Source organism: Pogona vitticeps, chromosome 2 (genome assembly GCF_051106095.1).
Source record: "Pogona vitticeps strain Pit_001003342236 chromosome 2, PviZW2.1, whole genome shotgun sequence".
Classification (NCBI taxonomy): domain Eukaryota; kingdom Metazoa; phylum Chordata; class Lepidosauria; order Squamata; family Agamidae; genus Pogona; species Pogona vitticeps.
In genome coordinates, this window is record NC_135784.1 from 286,737,002 (window position 1) to 286,754,972 (window position 17,971).

Here is a 17,971-nt window from a genome sequence, read left to right on the forward strand (position 1 = left end):
GGTGGCAGCAAAAAAAGTCATTCTTCTCTGCCACCACTGTGGCTGAACAGAGCTATTCAGCAGAGCTCTTTTGAGTGGTGAAGGTCCAAAGGAAGAGAATTCAGACTGCACTGTAGCTCACTGGGAAGAATTTGCACAACACTTTGGAGGCAAAATGGTTTAGATTCGTTCTGACTTGGATGCTCTTGTTGATACAGGTACACTGAGTGTAACTATGGCCCCTGGTTTATAAAAACTGCCAGAAAGAGACTGGTCGAGTGGGCAGGAGGAACGGTGAATGCCTGCTTGCAACAGGGTAGGATCCCAGCATCTTTAAAGGAAGCAATAGTAAGATCACTGTTGAAAAAGTGACCCTTGTATCATATAATACTGAATAATTACTGACCAATCTTTAATATTCGATTCTTGGGCAACGTACTAGAGTGGGTCATGGCTTCTCAGCTCGAGGGATTCTTGGATGAGAGAGATTATCTAGATCCATTTCAGTCTGGTTATGAGATGGAAACTGCTTTGGTCACCTTCGTGGATGACCTATACCAAGAACTGAATAGGGAGAGTGTGTCCCTGTTGGTTCTGCTGGACCTTTGAGCGGGATATTTATTTATTTATTTATTGATTGATTGATTGATTGATTGATTGATTGATTGATTGATTGATTGTATTTATACCCCGCTTATGTACAGTACAGGTCAAAATAGTCTCCAAACAAGGCTAGGTACTCAACAAAAGAGAATAAAGATATATAAGAGATATTTGCACACGTTTATTTTCTTGTACTTCTAGAAAAAACACAAACTATATATGAATTACAGATAAGATGCTAGGATAACTTGCGGGGGGATAAAAGCAAATAATCAGTTACAGACTTGTTGATTAAACAATTTTCACTCTACCTGGTGATAGTATAGAACATTTCCGGAGGACTAGATATGACACATTATATATAAAAACATCATCAAAAAGTGTCGGCTGACTCCTCTGTTATTTGAGCACACGTGTGCTTCCCCCCTGATGTCTTTAGCCCACTCTTCTGAAGCACATGAAAGCTGCACAATTTTTCCCTTTCCTGCTCTAATGAGGTTTACTCCCCAGCAATGAGATCTTCTTTGTTATGTGTATCTCCACACAGGGAGCCATTATTTACATTTCAACGATCATCCCAGTGATACTCATGCTTCTTTTGTTTTATGGATTTTTCCCCCCAAAATCAGACATTTTTCTCCATATCAGGGGCAGTACTTTTAGATATTGAATCAGTGTCATTTTGTCTAGTGAGGACCTTGGACACAGTGGTATCACTTAAGTTGTCCCTGGTTCAAATGTGAGAGTTATCATTCTTCAAACCTTACATCATGAACAGAGAGGAATGCAAAGAAAATCCTTTACATACTTTTTAATGCCTCATTTCTTATGAACATTTTAGTCATATTGTCCGAGTGCCTCTGCTGCTCAGGCAATGGGCCTCTGGTGCAGAGTTCTTCCTGTCATACAACAAGGGTGAAGCAAACTGCTTGAGATAGGATTGGATAAAAGGAAGAACTGAGAAAGGCAGATATTCGTATCTGAATGGTAGAGTTAGACTTTTCAAATTATTGCTCTAACCAATGTCTGGGTCACAGATTATTAAAATATGTTATACAGTATCTAGAGGGATAAAGATGTTAGTGCAATCCAAAATCACCTGTGTTGCCCATGGTTGGGTACCACTGCTGCATAGCATACACAACTCTGTCCCCAAATGGAGTGAAATAGCCCAAAAAAAAAAAAAAATGGAGGAGGAACAGCTCTCAGGTAGCGCTGGTGCGTCCCCAATATTTGCTACTGGAGTGGATTACCTCCATCTGCCTAAGGGTAATGCTGGCCCTGAATGTACAATAGAGCATGAAAATGCATGTCACAATAATATATTTCTTAGCCTTTAAGGTCCCACAAGAGTTCCTATTGTTTTAATATCCTAAATGTACCCAAAAGCTAGCAAATGTAAGTACAAGATACCAAACGAGCGAAGAATTATGGATTATGTAGCAGTAAACGGCTGAGTGCTATATTCGTGCCCATCAAACATATCTTCACAGTTTGATCAGGGATCCATGAGCCGTGCAGGAGAAGACCAGACAAAAGGCTCAGTTCTGAGGCACCCCTCCCAAACTTAATAAAAATATCCTTTTTTGGAGTAAAAGTCCCAGAATCCTGTGCCAGCACGATCCCCTGTGCTACCCAATTGTCACAATTTTCTTATCTGAATGTTGTATCATTTGCATGCAAATCTATGCACTTGGATTAATTGTTCAATTAAAATCCATCAAGTCAGCTGAGTGTTTCTGTTATGCAAGTGTCAGCCATAGAGCTGATGTGCATGGCAGAAACCCCCCCCCCCACAAAGATGAATGGCACAAATGTAAACTAAGAAGATGGCTTAGACATAGTGAATTGATGAGTAAACATTCTATAAATCACCCCCTATGGTTTTCTTTATCCAATTGAGAAAGTTCTTTGTAAGGCGAGTGTAAACACCAGGAAATTGGCGATCAGCGCATTTTAAGAGTTTGCCGAAGGAGACAATGCCTCTTTGTTGCCCATTGCAGATCAAAGGACCACCAGAGTCACCCTGATGAAGAAAAGGGAGAAAGAGTAGATATGAGCAAGGTTATAACTAGAATGCAGCAACAGAAACTTTGTCCCAGGGTGCCAAATTTAGAGGGCTTGCATTGGCCTAGTGACCTGGTGTTCCACTATAGGTAAAAACAAGCTAAACCTGTCCTCAAATGGTAGAGGCTACTAGAGGTGCAGAAGAGAGGTCAAGAGATCAGCCCTTGATGAGCCTTTGGAGGCAAGTCTACTTGAAACTTGGTAGATCAAGCCTTTTGCCCAGACATTGTCTTGAATGGTTCGTTAACCCAAAGGGGGCAGTTCTACCCAAGGTTCAGTAAACAAGGCCTCCCTACTGGATGGTCAATATACCTGAAGCTTGACCCAGCTCTCACCCAGATGTGAAGCAGGAGGTGGTGCCATCCAGATAGACACCTCATCTACTCAAGACCAAGTATACCAAGCCTACCTGTCAGAGGGTAGTTCTGGTACAGCTGGTCTCTCAGGTGGGAAAAACAGAAAGTCAATTTATTAATAGATGGCATGTCAAACAATACTTGTGTGAGGATATACATATGGGTGTATATGCACATTGCATATTTGTTTTGTTTTTAGTCCCCTGTAAGGGATGGCAGATGCTGGAAAAGCATCAGGATCACAATGTTTGCAGTTTTAGCTAGTAGTATATAAAATATCCAGCAAATATTTTGTAAGATATGGTGTATGATGTGTACTGCAAATATATTGAATAGTTCAAGAAGCCAAAAGAGATTTAAAGGATGAAGAGTCAGGAGCTACTTCAGAAATGTAATTAAAAAATCCCAACACCTTGGTATAGTTGGGAACATTTTAAAATGAATTATTGTTATTGATTGAAAATATAGGAAACAAGAGGAGTATTGTTAACTATACAGTTCCTGAATACAGCTGTGTCTTTTTAACAGTTACAAGTCACAAGGTATTTTGAAACAGTAAGAGAAGAAACAGGAAGCTAAATATAGATACCTCAGACTGTGTGTGAGGTAAGTTATGATCCCATAGTCATTTACCTGTGAGAAATCCCAACTTAACTCAATGTCTGCAGGGTCCCTTACCAGGCACATGACTGAAATGCATGCACAAATAGGCAGTAAAAATCTATGTTAGGCAGTTTACAGAATCTGACTCCCATGTTGCTGTAACCTATACTCTGAATTGCTTCAGGTTAGAAAGAGCTGTATTTACTGATCCTGCATAAATGAATGCCTATGAGTTGCAGATTCATGTGTTCCGTGGAGCAGTAATCAGGGTGTGAGGAATAAAATCACCATGATCCACAATGATGACACCAGGGGCAAGAACTTAATAGAAAAATATGCTGTTTGATGCATGAAACATCTGTGTCTACATTTTTTTCCTCTGAAAGTCATCTTTAAAATACATTTCCACACTTTAATAGTAGTAGATTGCACCAAAGAATTTTAATACCTTTAACAACAAATCTATAACCCATTTAAGTTTAGTTCCTAGGTTTACTTTACCTTATGTCTCCACTCTGTTCTTCTTTCCTCTATAATTAATGCTGAGCAGAGTGTCAGCCACGAAAACAATGCAGATTTTTTTGTCCTACAAAAGCATCCAAAGTATGCAAAATGTCTTACCGCACATGTGTCCTTCCCTCCTTTTTTGCTGCCAGCACACACCATATTCATTGTCACGATCGGCTGAAAATTATAGTGCTTCTTGTCATTGCAGATGTGTCTTTCTATGATGGTGACATTGACTTCCCGTAATGTATCAGCTGGCTTCTTCTGTTTATTATCAACAACTCCCCATCCAGCTACAAGGCACTCTGTTCCTGCCTTGAGGTCATCGAAAGTTTGGGCAAGCTTAACAGGAGACACATTGCTGTTGATCTTTGCTGCTCTATTCAGCTTAGATAGGAATGGGAAAGGTAAAAGAACAACAGTTGTTATTACCTGGTGTGGTGGTGGTTTCAACATATATACTGCCCCATCCTGTTAAAGCACTCTCTCAGTGGTTTACAACCTAATGATGCAAACAACTTTGCCCCCAGCAAGCTGAGTACTCTTTTTACTGACCTCAACTTCGGAGGAATGAAAGACTGAGTCAACTGAGCCAGCTGAATCTGATACAACTGAACTCAGGTCATGAGCAGAGGCCTGACCGCAGGACTGCTGTTTAAATCCTGAGACATGGGGCTCATTTCTATACAATGTCAAAGTCTCCAATTTCTTTATGACTCTTTGTTTTTAAATAGGTCTTATATTAGACTGCTCTTCAAATATAGCCCAGCCTCTGAGGGAATCTACATGCAAGTTTTGTGATACCTGGATTACTAAAAAAAAATCACAAATATAAGTTAGCTTTCAGACCAACACAAGGTTTCATCATGCAGATCGAGCCAGATGAACACCTATAAAGGGTTCTGCTTATGCTTGTGATTTTTAAGTGATCTAAAATAGAGGCATCCTCTTCAAATTGTATATGAGGGCACATGACTCCCGCCCCTAAGGAATATTATTTTCTGGAAGCCCTTTAAATAGAGGACTGTCCTCTGTAGAAGAGAACATGTGGCAGCCCTACTCCTTCCTCATCTTCAGCTGGAGGCCTTTCACTTCCTGTCCCATGTGCTGTTGGGCCTGCCATTCTCAGCATTGGTTCCAGTGGTCAGGCAACTGGCATACTTTTGTCATGCTCAACTGAGCATATAATTCTTATGGCAGCTGCACAGAGTCTGCCTTTCACCATCTCTAGGAGCTCCCTGCAGGATAAGATCACATCAACATATCTGCTTTTTAAAACTGTACCTGCAGAAGCATAAGGTCATTTTCTTTTGCCTGCTCATCGAAGCATGGGTAAGGAATCCGTTTAGCAACTGTAAAGATCTGTTTTGAAGGCTCGGCCTTTTTCAACGAATGAGCTCCAAGAGTCACTTTGGGATTTTCCCCCCTACAAAGATAAAGATTGATTGATTGATTGATTGATTGATTGATTGATTGATTGATTGATTGATTGATTGATTGATTGATTCCTCGATTCCTCCCATCTGGCCAAAGGACACTCTGGGTGGTTTCCAACATATATAAAACAACAGGCTTAAAATACAATTTTCCAAAAGAGAAAACAGAAATGAGAAAATGCAAATAAAAAATACCATCAAAATATAAAAATACATTTACAGAAAACATTCAGAACATTTAAAAATGTGAGCTGGATCAAGTAGGCTGTCTAAGCTCAGCTTAGTCCACAGGTATAATGTTTCGGAATGTCTGTTTAATAACCAGATTTTTAATGACTTTCTAAAAATCACCAGCTGAAGAGCACCGGCCGAGAAGGCCCAGTTTTTTGCCTTTTCTTGGCCTCTCTCGGGGTTAGCATCTTCAGCCAGCCTGCTTCAAATGTTCTTGTAGGATGTTGAAAGTAGTTGTTCTGATAGGTACTGAGGGCTTTAGGTTAGAAAAGTTAAAGAATGCAGATGACCCAATTTTATCTCTAGCCAGTAGGATATCAATATACTCTCCTCTGGGCCAGTATCTTTTCATGCTGCCTGAACAGTCATGCGTTGGTGTTGAGTAATGATGAACTCAAATCCTATTGCAAAATACCATGCAAGAAAGGGCAAGTGTAATAAAATTGATGAAACTGAGGCCACTGTACTTTGGGCACATCATAAAAAGACAAAATAATAATAATAATAATAATAATAATAATAATAATAATAATAATAATAATAATAATAATAATAATAATAATAATAATAATAATAATAATAATAATAATAATAATAATATTATTATTATTATTATTATTATTATTATTATTATTATTATTATTATTATTATTATTATTATTATTATTATTATTATTATTATTATTATTATTATTATTATTATTATTATTATTTATTGTCATTGTAAGTATATACACAGTATACCCATACAACGAAATTCAAAATGCATTGGAGGAGGCAATAATGGTAGGAAAATGTGAAGGCAAGAGGAAAAAAAAGACTAAATAAGATATGGATTGACACAACAAAGGAAGCCACAGCCTTGAGTTTGCAAGAACTGAGCAGAGCTGTTAGCAATAGGAATTTTGGAGCTCACTAATTCATAGATTAACCAAAAATTGGAAGTGACCTGATAGTAGATAACAACAAAGGGCAATTGTGGAAGTGCTTTTTGCATTTTGTTGACCTGACCCAAGATCGACCTGGGCATATCTGAGTGTCTGTTCTCACTGCTGGAAAAATATTTTTTGGGATTCGTGCTTAAGTCACATGGACTTTAGCCCAAATCCAAAACTTATGTGGCGGTGTGTGCATCTTCACCCTGCCACTAACAATGCTGCCGTCTTCATCTCCTGTCAGGTGGGTCTGATGTGGGGGGGCAGGGGAGGATGGAAAGGGAGTGGGGGAGGATGATTGGGAAAGGGGCAAGGTTTTTCTTTTCCTAGCAAACCTGGTATATACACACAAACACATCACATATGCAAATGCACACATACAGAGAAGAGAGACAGATTTAGAATTACAGTGAGGGAGTTGTGAGGCTGGTTTCTCCTTCCCTGGATGCACAAAACCCAAAACATCCACCTAGAGAGCAAGCCAGTGTAAGAGGAGGAGGAACCACCCTTGCCGTGGAGCTCCACATCTTGGAGAAACTCTTCCCAAGGATCCCCATGATTTTAACATGTAGGATCACCCCAAACCAGCGAAGCATGGGTCACCATGGATCCCCATGAATTTTATATGTAGGATCACCCCAAATCACAAAAACATGGATCCCAGGCATGCCTTGGATTTGTAATCTGTGGGCATAGATACGATCTATGATTTGATGGTGATTTGGTGAGGATTCCATATAAAAATAAGATGAAAGGGGTGGAAATTGAAAGAGGGGGTGGAAAGGGGAAGAGGGGCAAGGGGTGAGAGTGGTGGCAAGTGACTGGGGGAAATAGAAAGCAGGGACGATTTGGAGGGGGCGAGGAGAAGAGTTTGGTTGAAGGATGGCACAGAAGGGGAGGAGGGTGGAGGGGACTGAAAGGGGAGGGAAGGAATTGGCTTGGCTGTCAAAAACCAAAGAAACCCAGAGCAGGAGTGTTCACATATGCAGAATTGATTCATTCAAATCTGCCTCAAAATACAGTAAATGGACTTCTAGCAGGGAGCAGAATAACTTGCTCCCTTGGCAGAGTAGTCTCTGTGTGTATGTGGCTTGTGTGTACACTTAGGTTTGTGTCAGGTTTTTCTTTTTTTCAGCAGAATGTGGATCTTATTGTCAGTGGGATAGAGCCCTGAGTGAGCAATAGACACTACATAAGAGCACACATACCCATATATGATTGCCAGGTCACGCTCCATGATTCCTACATAATTCTGGCCACTGGAGTGAATGCTGCTTTCTCCTTAGATAGTGCATTTAAGACTGCAGATTTACAGGCATTGATTCGTAACATAACATTGTGCACGAATTGTCAACTGGAATATGATTTAAGTAGAGTGACCAGATATACGTTGATAGTAGATGCAATGTACGACCATTTTAAAAGGTTCAGGTCCATTCTTGGATGTATTAAAAAATTTACAGGCACACATATGCAGACACAGAATATTTGTTACTTTTAAAAACACTTCAAAATAACATCAGCACTACTGTAAATAATTGTATATTCAGTCATCCGTAAGTCTTTGCAGCAAAGAGATCTGGTCCTTCAGCATGCCTTGGTATGGAACCTGTGCCTTTGGTATACATAGGAAGTGGTGAGGAAATGCTCACATGGAAAGTGAAACTTACAGGCTGTCCAGACTGGTGTTTTGGTGCAGGCTGGACTGGGCTTAAAAGCGGCAGTTGAGTTCCGGGGGGGGGGGGGGGGAGGAGCAATGTGCCATGTGGTTAGCTCCTCCTGTCCAAATGGCACTTTGGCTCCCACTGTCAATTAAATGTTTCCCCTGATCCTATGGAGGATCAGGGGGAGTGAAATTATTTTTTTTGCAGAATCCTAGATCATCACTGAAGCAGTGCATCACTTTTGTTAAATGAAGAAAATCCTTTTATTTGCCTGTCCGTTTATTCCAGTCGAGAAACTGCCCACAGCTGTGGAGGTGACTTTGCAGTTCATGTCTGTCTGCGTGTAAGGTTTAGCTTTTGTTGTTTGAGCTTTTGCACCAGCAGGTTATTAATAGAATGCAGATGGCCTGGCAAAGAAGGATGCTTGGCAAGTTGCAGAGAGGGAAGGAAAGAGAGGGAGGAAAGGAGGGAGAAGTGAATGCTATGGGCCATTTCTCAATCTGCAACACACAGACAGGCCAAATATATCTATATCTATATATCTATAAACTACCGTGGAAAGTTTGTTAGAGGGTCAGTGTCTGTCTATTTTTACTAAACTTGTGTTTGGATTAGGTATGAAACAATGTACAAAAGGAAACAGATATTAGAAAGTATGTACTTGGGATATTGGGACCAATTACAAATTATCTGGCATCTTGTTCAATGTTTGTACATGCATGAAAGCTGCTGGAGTGATACAAAAAAGTACTGCTCCTGCTTGTCAGATTGTGTGGCAGTTTCTGTTGCTGACATTCTGTTCACGTAAATGTAGAATACAATATGGTCTACAGTTTATAATCCATTCATAACTATACCCCCAATTTTTGGGGCTGCTAGCTACACACTTTTTTTGCTACTTATTTTTAGGGGATCTTTTCAAAGTCAATTCTTCACTTCCTTCTGTCTTTTGTAGGTTCCTAGTAGGACTTTGTACAACAGTAAATCTGCACCCAGAAACTTGTGCTGACAGCTGGGAGCAAAGGTGTTGTTCTAGGGCTTTGGCCTGGCTCTTAGTTTTTGCACAAGATTGGGTCAGTCCAAAGGTTTTGTGTGCTGGCCACGCCAATGGTAGAGGCCAAGGTTATATGCTATGGGCATATGACCGGAAACTGGCACCAGTGCCTTATATTAGAAGAAGAGGGAATCTGTCTATAGACTAAATTTATTTTCAGAGAAATAGTCAAACCTGCATTCCTGTGGTGGGTGGGGCCAACCACTAAAAGGGAACACTGCAGAAAGGCACATTTTAATATAAAGCTCTCATTCCTGGTAATTACGCCTGAAGAGAAACATTCCAACCTTTGAAAATGGGGGAAATCCATGCAAAACCTGGGATCTCAACAAGGATATAATGGAAAAGAGAGAACACGAGATTAAGGTCTCAGAAGGGCTGGGTTTATCCTCAGTGCCTGTAGATTGCCCACTCCTGCATGGAAAGATGGATGTGCTGTGCTACTGCACTAAGAATTTCTACACAAGTCAGTTAGAAACATAAGGGGGTGCTGATTTCTGTTAACACATTACACTCCTTAACTTTGTAAATAGCAAAATAGAAGATTGTAGCTGAACTTACAGATTGCAGTGGGCTGCTGTTAACACCCAGTTTGGTTTGATCAATGTTCCTCCACACATAGCTTTTCCCTGAATTAAAGCCATAAAAGGTCTCGAGTGTGGAATTGATTCTTTCCCTCCAATTATATCTGCACCTTGATCTAAAGGGGAGGGGGAATAAACCATGTTAGTCAAATTCAGCATTGGCTGGGTCTCATCTAGAGTACTATGTCCAGTTCTGGACACCACACTTTAAGAAGGAGGCAAACAAACTGAAGTTAAGTTCAGAGGAGAACAACAAGGATGATCAGAGGACTGGAAATCAAGCCCTCTGAGGAAAGACTGAAAGAACTGGGCATCTTTAGCCTTGAGGAAAGTTTGAAGGGAGGTATGATAGCACTTTTCAAATATATGTAATAATGGGCTCAAGCTACAGGAAGCCAAAATTTGAGTGAACATAAGAAAAAATGTCTTAACTTTTAGAGCAGTACAACATTGGAACCAATTGCCTTGTGAAGTAGTGAGGGCTCCAACACTGGAGGCACTCAAGAGAAAATTGAACAACTATCTGTCAGATCTGCTTTGATTTGGATTCCTGCACCGAGCAGGGGGTCGGACTCCATAGCCTTATATGACCCTTCCAACTCAATTTTTCTGTGATTCTATTATTCCATGAAATGGATGCACTATGGCATATGCTGTGGGATAATCCACTAGAAGCAAGACAAAGGTTGGGAGGGATATTTATTAATCATTAAAAATTACAAACATAAACTAGTTTTTGATCCTGTAAAGGTCTTCTTCAAGCTGAGGACCAGAGACCTGCCAATGGAATTTCAATAATGAATTTGTAACAAATGTAATACATAATTCATTCCTTTTAAAAAGTAGTTTTTAAAATACATTTATTATCCATCCTTACCTTCAGAGCATGTACAAGGATCACATGGCCTTTTCTCTTTTTTGTAAGACAAAATAGAATAATACTCATACTTGGAGTATAATAATACGCCATCAAGTCAATTCTGACTTTTGGTGAACCTTCTCAGAGTATTCAGAAGTGGCTTACCATGCCCTTCTTCTGAGGGCATGCCGGGAATGTGCAGCTTCCTTAAAGTGACATGGACTGGTTCTCCTGGGAGGCACAGTGAGGGACTGAACTCTCAACTTTTGGCTACATAGCCAGAGACTTAACTCACTGAGATATTCAGCCAGCATTTCTTGGAGCATAGAAGTTAGTTTTTAAATCTTCAAGCCCAGTGCCATTGGCCATGCTGCTTGACAGAATCTGGAACTGAAAGTAAAATTTCCAGCTTTTGAAAATGCTCTGAAGTTTGACCTCATCACAGATTGCTGGCCCTTCACGGATTCCTGCCTTGTCGTGGCAAAGGGGCTTGAGTAATTCAGAGAAGCTATGGACTGTGCTGTGTAGGGACACCCAAGATGTACAGGTCATAGTGGAGAGTTCTGACTAAACATGATCCACCTGGAGCAGAAGCTGGCAAGCCACTCCAGTATCTTTGCCAAGAAAACACCATGGACAGAAACAAAAGGCTAAAAAATATGACGCTGGAAGATGAGCCCCTCAGGTCGGAAGGTGTCGAACATGCTACTGAGGAAGAGTGGAGGACTACAAGTAGATCCAGAGCTAATGAAGTGGTTGGGCCAAAGCAAGGCGAAGGCTAATAGATTTTTGTCAAGAGAACAAGCTGGTCATCACAAACACTCTTTTCCAACAATACAAGAGGTGACTCTACACATGGACATCACCAGAGGGGCGATACCAAAATCAGATTGTTTATGTTCTCTGCAGCCAAAGATGGAGAAGCTCTATACAGTCAGCAAAAACAAGACCTGGAGCCAACTGTGGCTCTGATCATCAGCTTCTTTTAGCAAAACTCAAGCTTAAAGTGAAGAAAGTAGGAAAAACCACTGGGCTAGTCAGGTATAATCTAAACCAAATCCCTTATGAATACACAGAGGAAGTGAAGAACAGATTTAATGAATTAGATTAGGTAGACATAGTGCCTGAAGAACTATGGATGGAGGATCATAACATTGTACAAGGGGCAGCAACAAAAACCATCCCAAAGAAAAGGAAATACAAGAAAGCAAAATGGCTGTCCAACGAGGCCTTACAAATAGCAGAGAAGAGAAGGGAAACAAAATGCAAGGGAGATAGGGAAAGTTAAAGAAAATGGAATGCAGAATTCCAAAGAATAGCAAGGAGAGACAAGAGGGCCTTTCTTAAATGATCAGTGCAAAGATAGTGTGGCTGCTGACCTTGGGCCAGACATCCTGGAGAGTGAAGTCAAGTCGGCCTTAGAAAGTACAGCTAACAACAAGGCCAATGGAGGTGACAGCATTCCAGTTGAACTATTTAAAATCTTAAAAGATGACACTGTTAAAGTGCTACACTCAATATGCCAGCAAGTTTGGAAAACTCAGCAGCGGCGAGAGGATTGGACAAGATCAGTATACGTACATCCGAATTCCAAAGAAGGGCAGTGCCAAAGAATGCTCCAACTAGCATACAATTGCACTCATTTCACACACTAGCAAGGTTGTGCTCAAAATCCTACAAGGTAGGCTTCAGCAGTTTGTGGACCGAAAACTCCCAGAACTACAAGTTGGATTTCGAAGAGGCAGAGGAACTAGAGACCAAATTGCTAACATGCGCTGGATTATGGAGAAAGCCAGAGAGTTCCAGAAAAAAATGTCTATTTCTGCTTCATTGACTATGCAAAAGCTTTTGACTGTGTGGACCACAGCAAACTATAGCAAGTCTTTAAAGAAATGGGAGTGCCTGACCACCTTATCTATCTCCTGAGAAATCTATATGTGGGACAGGAAGCAACAGTTAGAACTGGATATGGAACAACTGATTGGTTCAAAATTGGGAAAGGTGTACAACAAGGGTGTATATTGTCTCCCTGCTTATTTAACTTACATGCAGAATATATCATGCGAAAGCAAGACTGGAGGAATCCCAAACCGGAATTATGATTGCCAGAAGAAATATCAACAACCTCCAATATGCAGATGATACCACTCTGATGGCAAAAAGTGAGGAGGAATTAAAGAACTTCTTAATAAGGGTGAAAGAGGAGAGCACAAAAAAAATGGTCTGAAGCTCAACATAAAAAAACCTAAGATCATGGCCACTGGTCCTATCACCTCCTGGCAAATAGAAGGGGAAGATATGGAGGCAGTGACAGATTTTACTTTCTTGGGCTCCATGATCACTGCAGATGGTGACAGCAGCCACGAAATTAAAAGACGTCTGCTTCTTGAGAGGAAAGCGATGACAAACCTCGACAGCATCTTAAAAAGCAGAGACATCACCTTGCCAACAAAAGTCCACATAGTCAAAGCTATGGCTTTTCCTGTCGTGATGTATGGAAGTGAGAGCTGGACCATAAAGAAAGCTGACCACCAAACAATTTATGCTTTTGAATTGTGGTGCTGGAGGAGGCTCTTGAGAGTCCCCTGTACTGCAAGGAGAACAAACTTATCCATTCTAAAGGAAATCAAGCCTGAGTGCTCACTGGAAGGACATATCCTGAAGCTGAGGCTCCAATACCTTGGCCATCTCATGGGAAGAGAAGACTCCTTGGAAAAGACTTTGACGTTGGGAAAGTGTGAAGGCAAGTGGAGAAGGGGACGACAGAGGATGAGATGGTTGGACATTGAAGCTGCCAACATGAATTTGACCCAATTCCAGGAGGCAGTGGAAGACAGGAGGGCCTGGCGTGCTCTGGTCCGTGGGGTCACAAAGAGTTGGACATGACTTAATGACTAAACAACAACAACATGAAGTTTGATGGTCCACAGAAGTAAGGATTGCTCACTGCACATGTAATTGTGATATATCAGGAAGTTAGGTACCGATTTGCATCAATTTTGTCTCTTTGCTAAGTGTATAATTTTTGCAAATTTGCTAAACTATAGAAATACAGTACAAACAAATTTAGAAATAATCCATAATTTAAATAGAAATACCATCAAGCACACTATGATAGAGAAGACTTTGACCAGATGATGGGCACACTTGTTGAGTTTGCTATTGAGGTACCATGTGTGAATACTGTCCCTTCTTATGCATCTTTCAACTAGATGTAAATAAGGACAGTCCTTAGCTTTTAAACATCTTTGCACAGAAAATTGTCTTGCAGAGACAGGACTGTCATCTGTAAAGCTTGGAAACAGTTACTTCTCATTTTTTCAATTCCCAATGTCTCCTGACCATCATGGTCTGTCACCATGGTGGATGGGGGAATTTTTGGGAGTTGTGGCCTGAAAAAAGTAACTTTCCTCCTCAAAATATAACTTTGGATAAAGCTGCAGAATCCTGGCAGACAAACACTGTCAGCAGACAGGTGCCAGAGGAGTAGTCCGAGAAAAGGAACTTTGCCAAGCTCTGTATAAAATGAAACCTTTGCATAAAATAGGAGATACCAAACAGGTAAAATGCTTTTGAGATAGAAATGTCTTTGCTTATGAGCAGAAGAGAGCAGGAGAGGGAGCCATCTATGGTTCATGGGATGAATAAAACCAGCTTTCATGTTATAGTTTTTTTTTTAAAGCTCAACTGCATTGTGAGGATGACTTGACTGAGGGATATAACCATTACAGACTCCCACAAAGTGTTGATTGCACAGTACACAGTCCTCATGTTGAATAATGCTGCTGTGAGGGGCAAAGCAGTGAGGTGACAGTCAAGCTATAAAAGGAGACAGTTGCCACCTTAAAAAAAATTGTCTAGAGCACTGATTCCCAACCTTGGGTAATCCAGGTGTTCTTGAACTGCAACTCCCAGAAGCCCCAGGTGGCACAGCTAGTGGTGAAGGCTTCTGCATGTTGCAGTGGGTTACTCAAGGTTGGGAACCACTGATATAGAATAATCTAGAGCTAGCCATCTACAGCTTCTTATACAGAGGGATGTTACATGTGCTCTCACAATCTGAACTTGTCATACAAAGGGCTGCTTAAGTAAGAGTGGGAGTAATCAGCAAACACAGAGAGAGAATTATATGTGTATGGAGAATTCTAGGAGCCATAGTAAAAACCATTTTTATGAGCTCTGGATATGCAGTTAGAGCTCATGACATTTCTATACACTCTGCCCAAAGCAGAATCCTAGCAGAAATCTTAGCTCTCTTTGATTACAGAAAAAAAAATCCTGTAGCAATTCAATATTATATTCTCAGTGACAGAATAATAGTGATATAGCTTAGTCATCGGATTTTCCCACAGAAGATTCTATGAAGATTGTGATTATTTTTTTAAAAAATTATCAATTATGTGGTGAACCCCAGATGGTCTTGATAGCATCTGGATCAAAGCCCATCATGTGGCTAAAACCTGGCATGTGTCTGATCTTTAGATTCTCAGCCATGATATGGCTGTTGTTTCCCTTACTTTACATATACTGAAAATAATCTATATATTAGAAGTATACAAAGAAGCAAATAAAATAAAATAAAATCCACAAAATACCCTGTATGGGTAAACCATTCATTATATATAACAGTCAGTAATTGCATATCCAATAGACAATATTTCATATAGTCAATATATTGGAGAGGGAAAATATCGGTATAATGTTACACGTACCTCTGGGGATCCTGAGGAGAAAAATGGCAACTGAGAGCCATGAACCAACAAGAAGACCCATCATTGATGCCTAATATTTCCCCACATGAAAGCACCTAGTATATATTGGGTAACTAAAGGAAGTGGGTTTTGTTTTCCTCTTACGAGCATTTTCTTAAAAACCCGAGAAACATGAAGCACGCCCACAGGACTTCTGAATGCCAATTCTGTTTCATTTCTACTCATGAAGAATTTGTGGTGTTTTACTGAACTAGCTTGGGTGATGACGTATGAAGTAAAAGCAGGTAAAGACTGTTCTCTTCAGACAAACCTTCCCTCAGTAAACCAGCTACCTGTGTGTGATTTTTAGATAGATTATTATTTATTTCTGCTTTTACCCGATTTTAGTGCTACTTCTGTTTTCCACTTCTGATTGATTTTTCAATTTTTTTGTATATGAATTGATCTATGCCTTAATATGTAAGATGCCTCCTTACTCATTGTTCATAGTTTTCAAATATCATTTTTAATGAAGTTAACGACTGCTGTTTACTCATTGTTTTCAACTTTAAATATTGTCTTTCATTTCATTGTTGTAAGTTGCCTTGAGTCCTTTTTCAATCGGAAAGGTGGGGTAAAAATAAATAAATAAATAAATAAATAAATAAATAAATAAATAAATAAATAAATAAATAAATAAATAAATAAATAAAAGAGAAAGAGAGCATGTCAGGGGGGACTTATTTTCTCAGGCATAACACTGTGTTCTAGTTGATAAAAAATGTTTCCTGTCTTAGCCCAGCTGTGCAAAAATAGTGTGAAGGGTTTGCTATGACTGAGTCAAGGGGAATATTGAGGGTATGTGTGTGACTATTTCCTGCTGAGTCAGAAGAATGCTTGTGTTAGCTTGAGAGGGTGAAGAATCCATGCAAAGAAATTACAGAATACAGAGTTGCAGAATACAAGAGTTGCCTCATTATTATTATCAGGACTTCTTTGAGTGTCTCTGTTTGAATACATGCAGCATTCTTGTTAGAAACTGCTGGATAATTCTGTGGAAATTGGGAACCTCCATCTGTTTCTGAAAGACTTGCAAATGAAGTCCATCCCATTGATCTTCCATTGACCAGTCACAAGACAAAGCATGTTAAGTACAGCATATGTAGCTCAAGAACAGTCCAATTTACTTTCTTTACTATGTGCCTTGTTTGTTATGTTTGTTTCTTATTATGTTCTATTTGTGTCTTTGCAAATAAATATTGCTTAAAAATACCTTCAGTCTCCAGTGTTTGAATAGAATGCAAACCGTTGCTGCCCTGGAGCTTCCTGTTGCCTGAAGAAGTGGGAAAACCATCATGTTATATGACACACGGGATGGGCTTTCTTGGGCTAAAGTTTTTGATGCCTAAATGATTCTGAATTGCACCCAGAGGACTGTTTCTGAGAGTGATCGACAACTTCCTTATAAACACAGATACTGTAAATGCACTAGTTGTTCTATTATAAGACATAAGACATAAGACATAAGAAATTTATTTGTCATTGCGCTCACAAGTGGGTGCAACGAAATGAGGTGCTCTTCCCCAAGGTAAAACTGGACAACACTACAAAAAAAAGTTAAAATATACACAACTTTCACCATCCAAATATAGATACCCCGTTTTCTCTCAGCAGTTAAAATCCACCAAAAACCTATGGCCCCGCATTTAAACTCAATACTGCACTTGGGTAAAAACTGTTCTTGAATCTGCTTGTCCTTGCTTTCAATACCCTGAATCTCCTTCCTGATGGTAATAGTTTAAAGAGCTGATATCCCGGATGAGAGGAGTCTTTCAGTATGTTAGATATCTTCCTCTTACATCTGTTCTTATACAATTCTTCCAAAGAGGGGAGTGAACAGCCAATGATGTTTTGGGCCGTCTTGATCACCCCTTGAATTGCCTTTTTCTCTGCCACTGTGCAGCTCGTGAACCATACACAGAGACAGTAGGATAATATGCTCTCAATCGAACTCCGATAGAAGGTGATTAACAAATTCTACACCAGAGCGCATTCCAATAGTCAAAAACAGTTAAAATACAATCATAACATAATTACAATGATAAAAACATACAGTAAACAATTATCAATCAATAAGACAACAATCAAGATAACTGTAATAACAATATAATGAATGAAATAGAGTAATTCTATCCCAAAAATTGCCTATTCCTATGGTCAACCCCTATGGTTTTAGGTTGAATAAGTAGGTTTTATATGGAAAAATTAAAGTACAGACAAATGTTGCATCCATTGATGGAAAATTCTTTGTGTGTGTTCATGAAACTGAAAAAGTCTTCATTTTTATTTGCATTAATTACATGGTTTTTTAATGGCGTTGGAGAATTAAAGTTAGAAATGGT

At 39.8% G+C, this 17,971-nt stretch overlaps 1 protein-coding gene across 2 annotated transcripts; it reads right to left on the reverse strand.

Annotated features, from left to right (window-relative positions):
* Positions 1-748: 748 nt before the first annotated feature.
* Positions 749-16,880, reverse strand: LOC110085407 (granzyme A). Of its 2 annotated transcripts, none has more exons than XM_020805573.3 (5): positions 15,591-16,880; positions 9,997-10,135; positions 5,400-5,541; positions 4,230-4,502; positions 749-2,608 (listed from the first exon to the last, which is right to left on the reverse strand). In XM_020805573.3, exons 1-5 carry the CDS (start codon positions 15,652-15,654, stop codon positions 2,447-2,449), a joined length of 780 nt encoding a protein of 259 aa, XP_020661232.3. In that variant the 5' UTR covers positions 15,655-16,880; the 3' UTR covers positions 749-2,446. The 2 variants fall into 2 exon arrangements, with proteins under 2 accessions (XP_020661232.3, XP_078240559.1); XM_078384433.1 differs by lacking the exon at positions 15,591-16,880 and adding an exon at positions 10,897-10,916.
* Positions 16,881-17,971: the final 1,091 nt, after the last annotated feature.

Excerpts from the sequence above, each read along its gene's own strand:
- LOC110085407 (XM_020805573.3), bottom strand. The coding sequence starts at position 15,654 with ATGATGGGTCTTCTTGTTGGTTCATGGCTCTCAGTTGCCATTTTTCTC. Across the intron at positions 10,136-15,590 it reads TCTCCTCAGGATCCCCAGAG|ATCAAGGTGCAGATATAATT; the intron begins GTACGTGTAACA and ends CCTCCCCTTTAG. Across the intron at positions 5,542-9,996 it reads ACAGCAGCCCACTGCAATCT|GGGGGAAAATCCCAAAGTGA; the intron begins GTAAGTTCAGCT and ends TTATCTTTGTAG.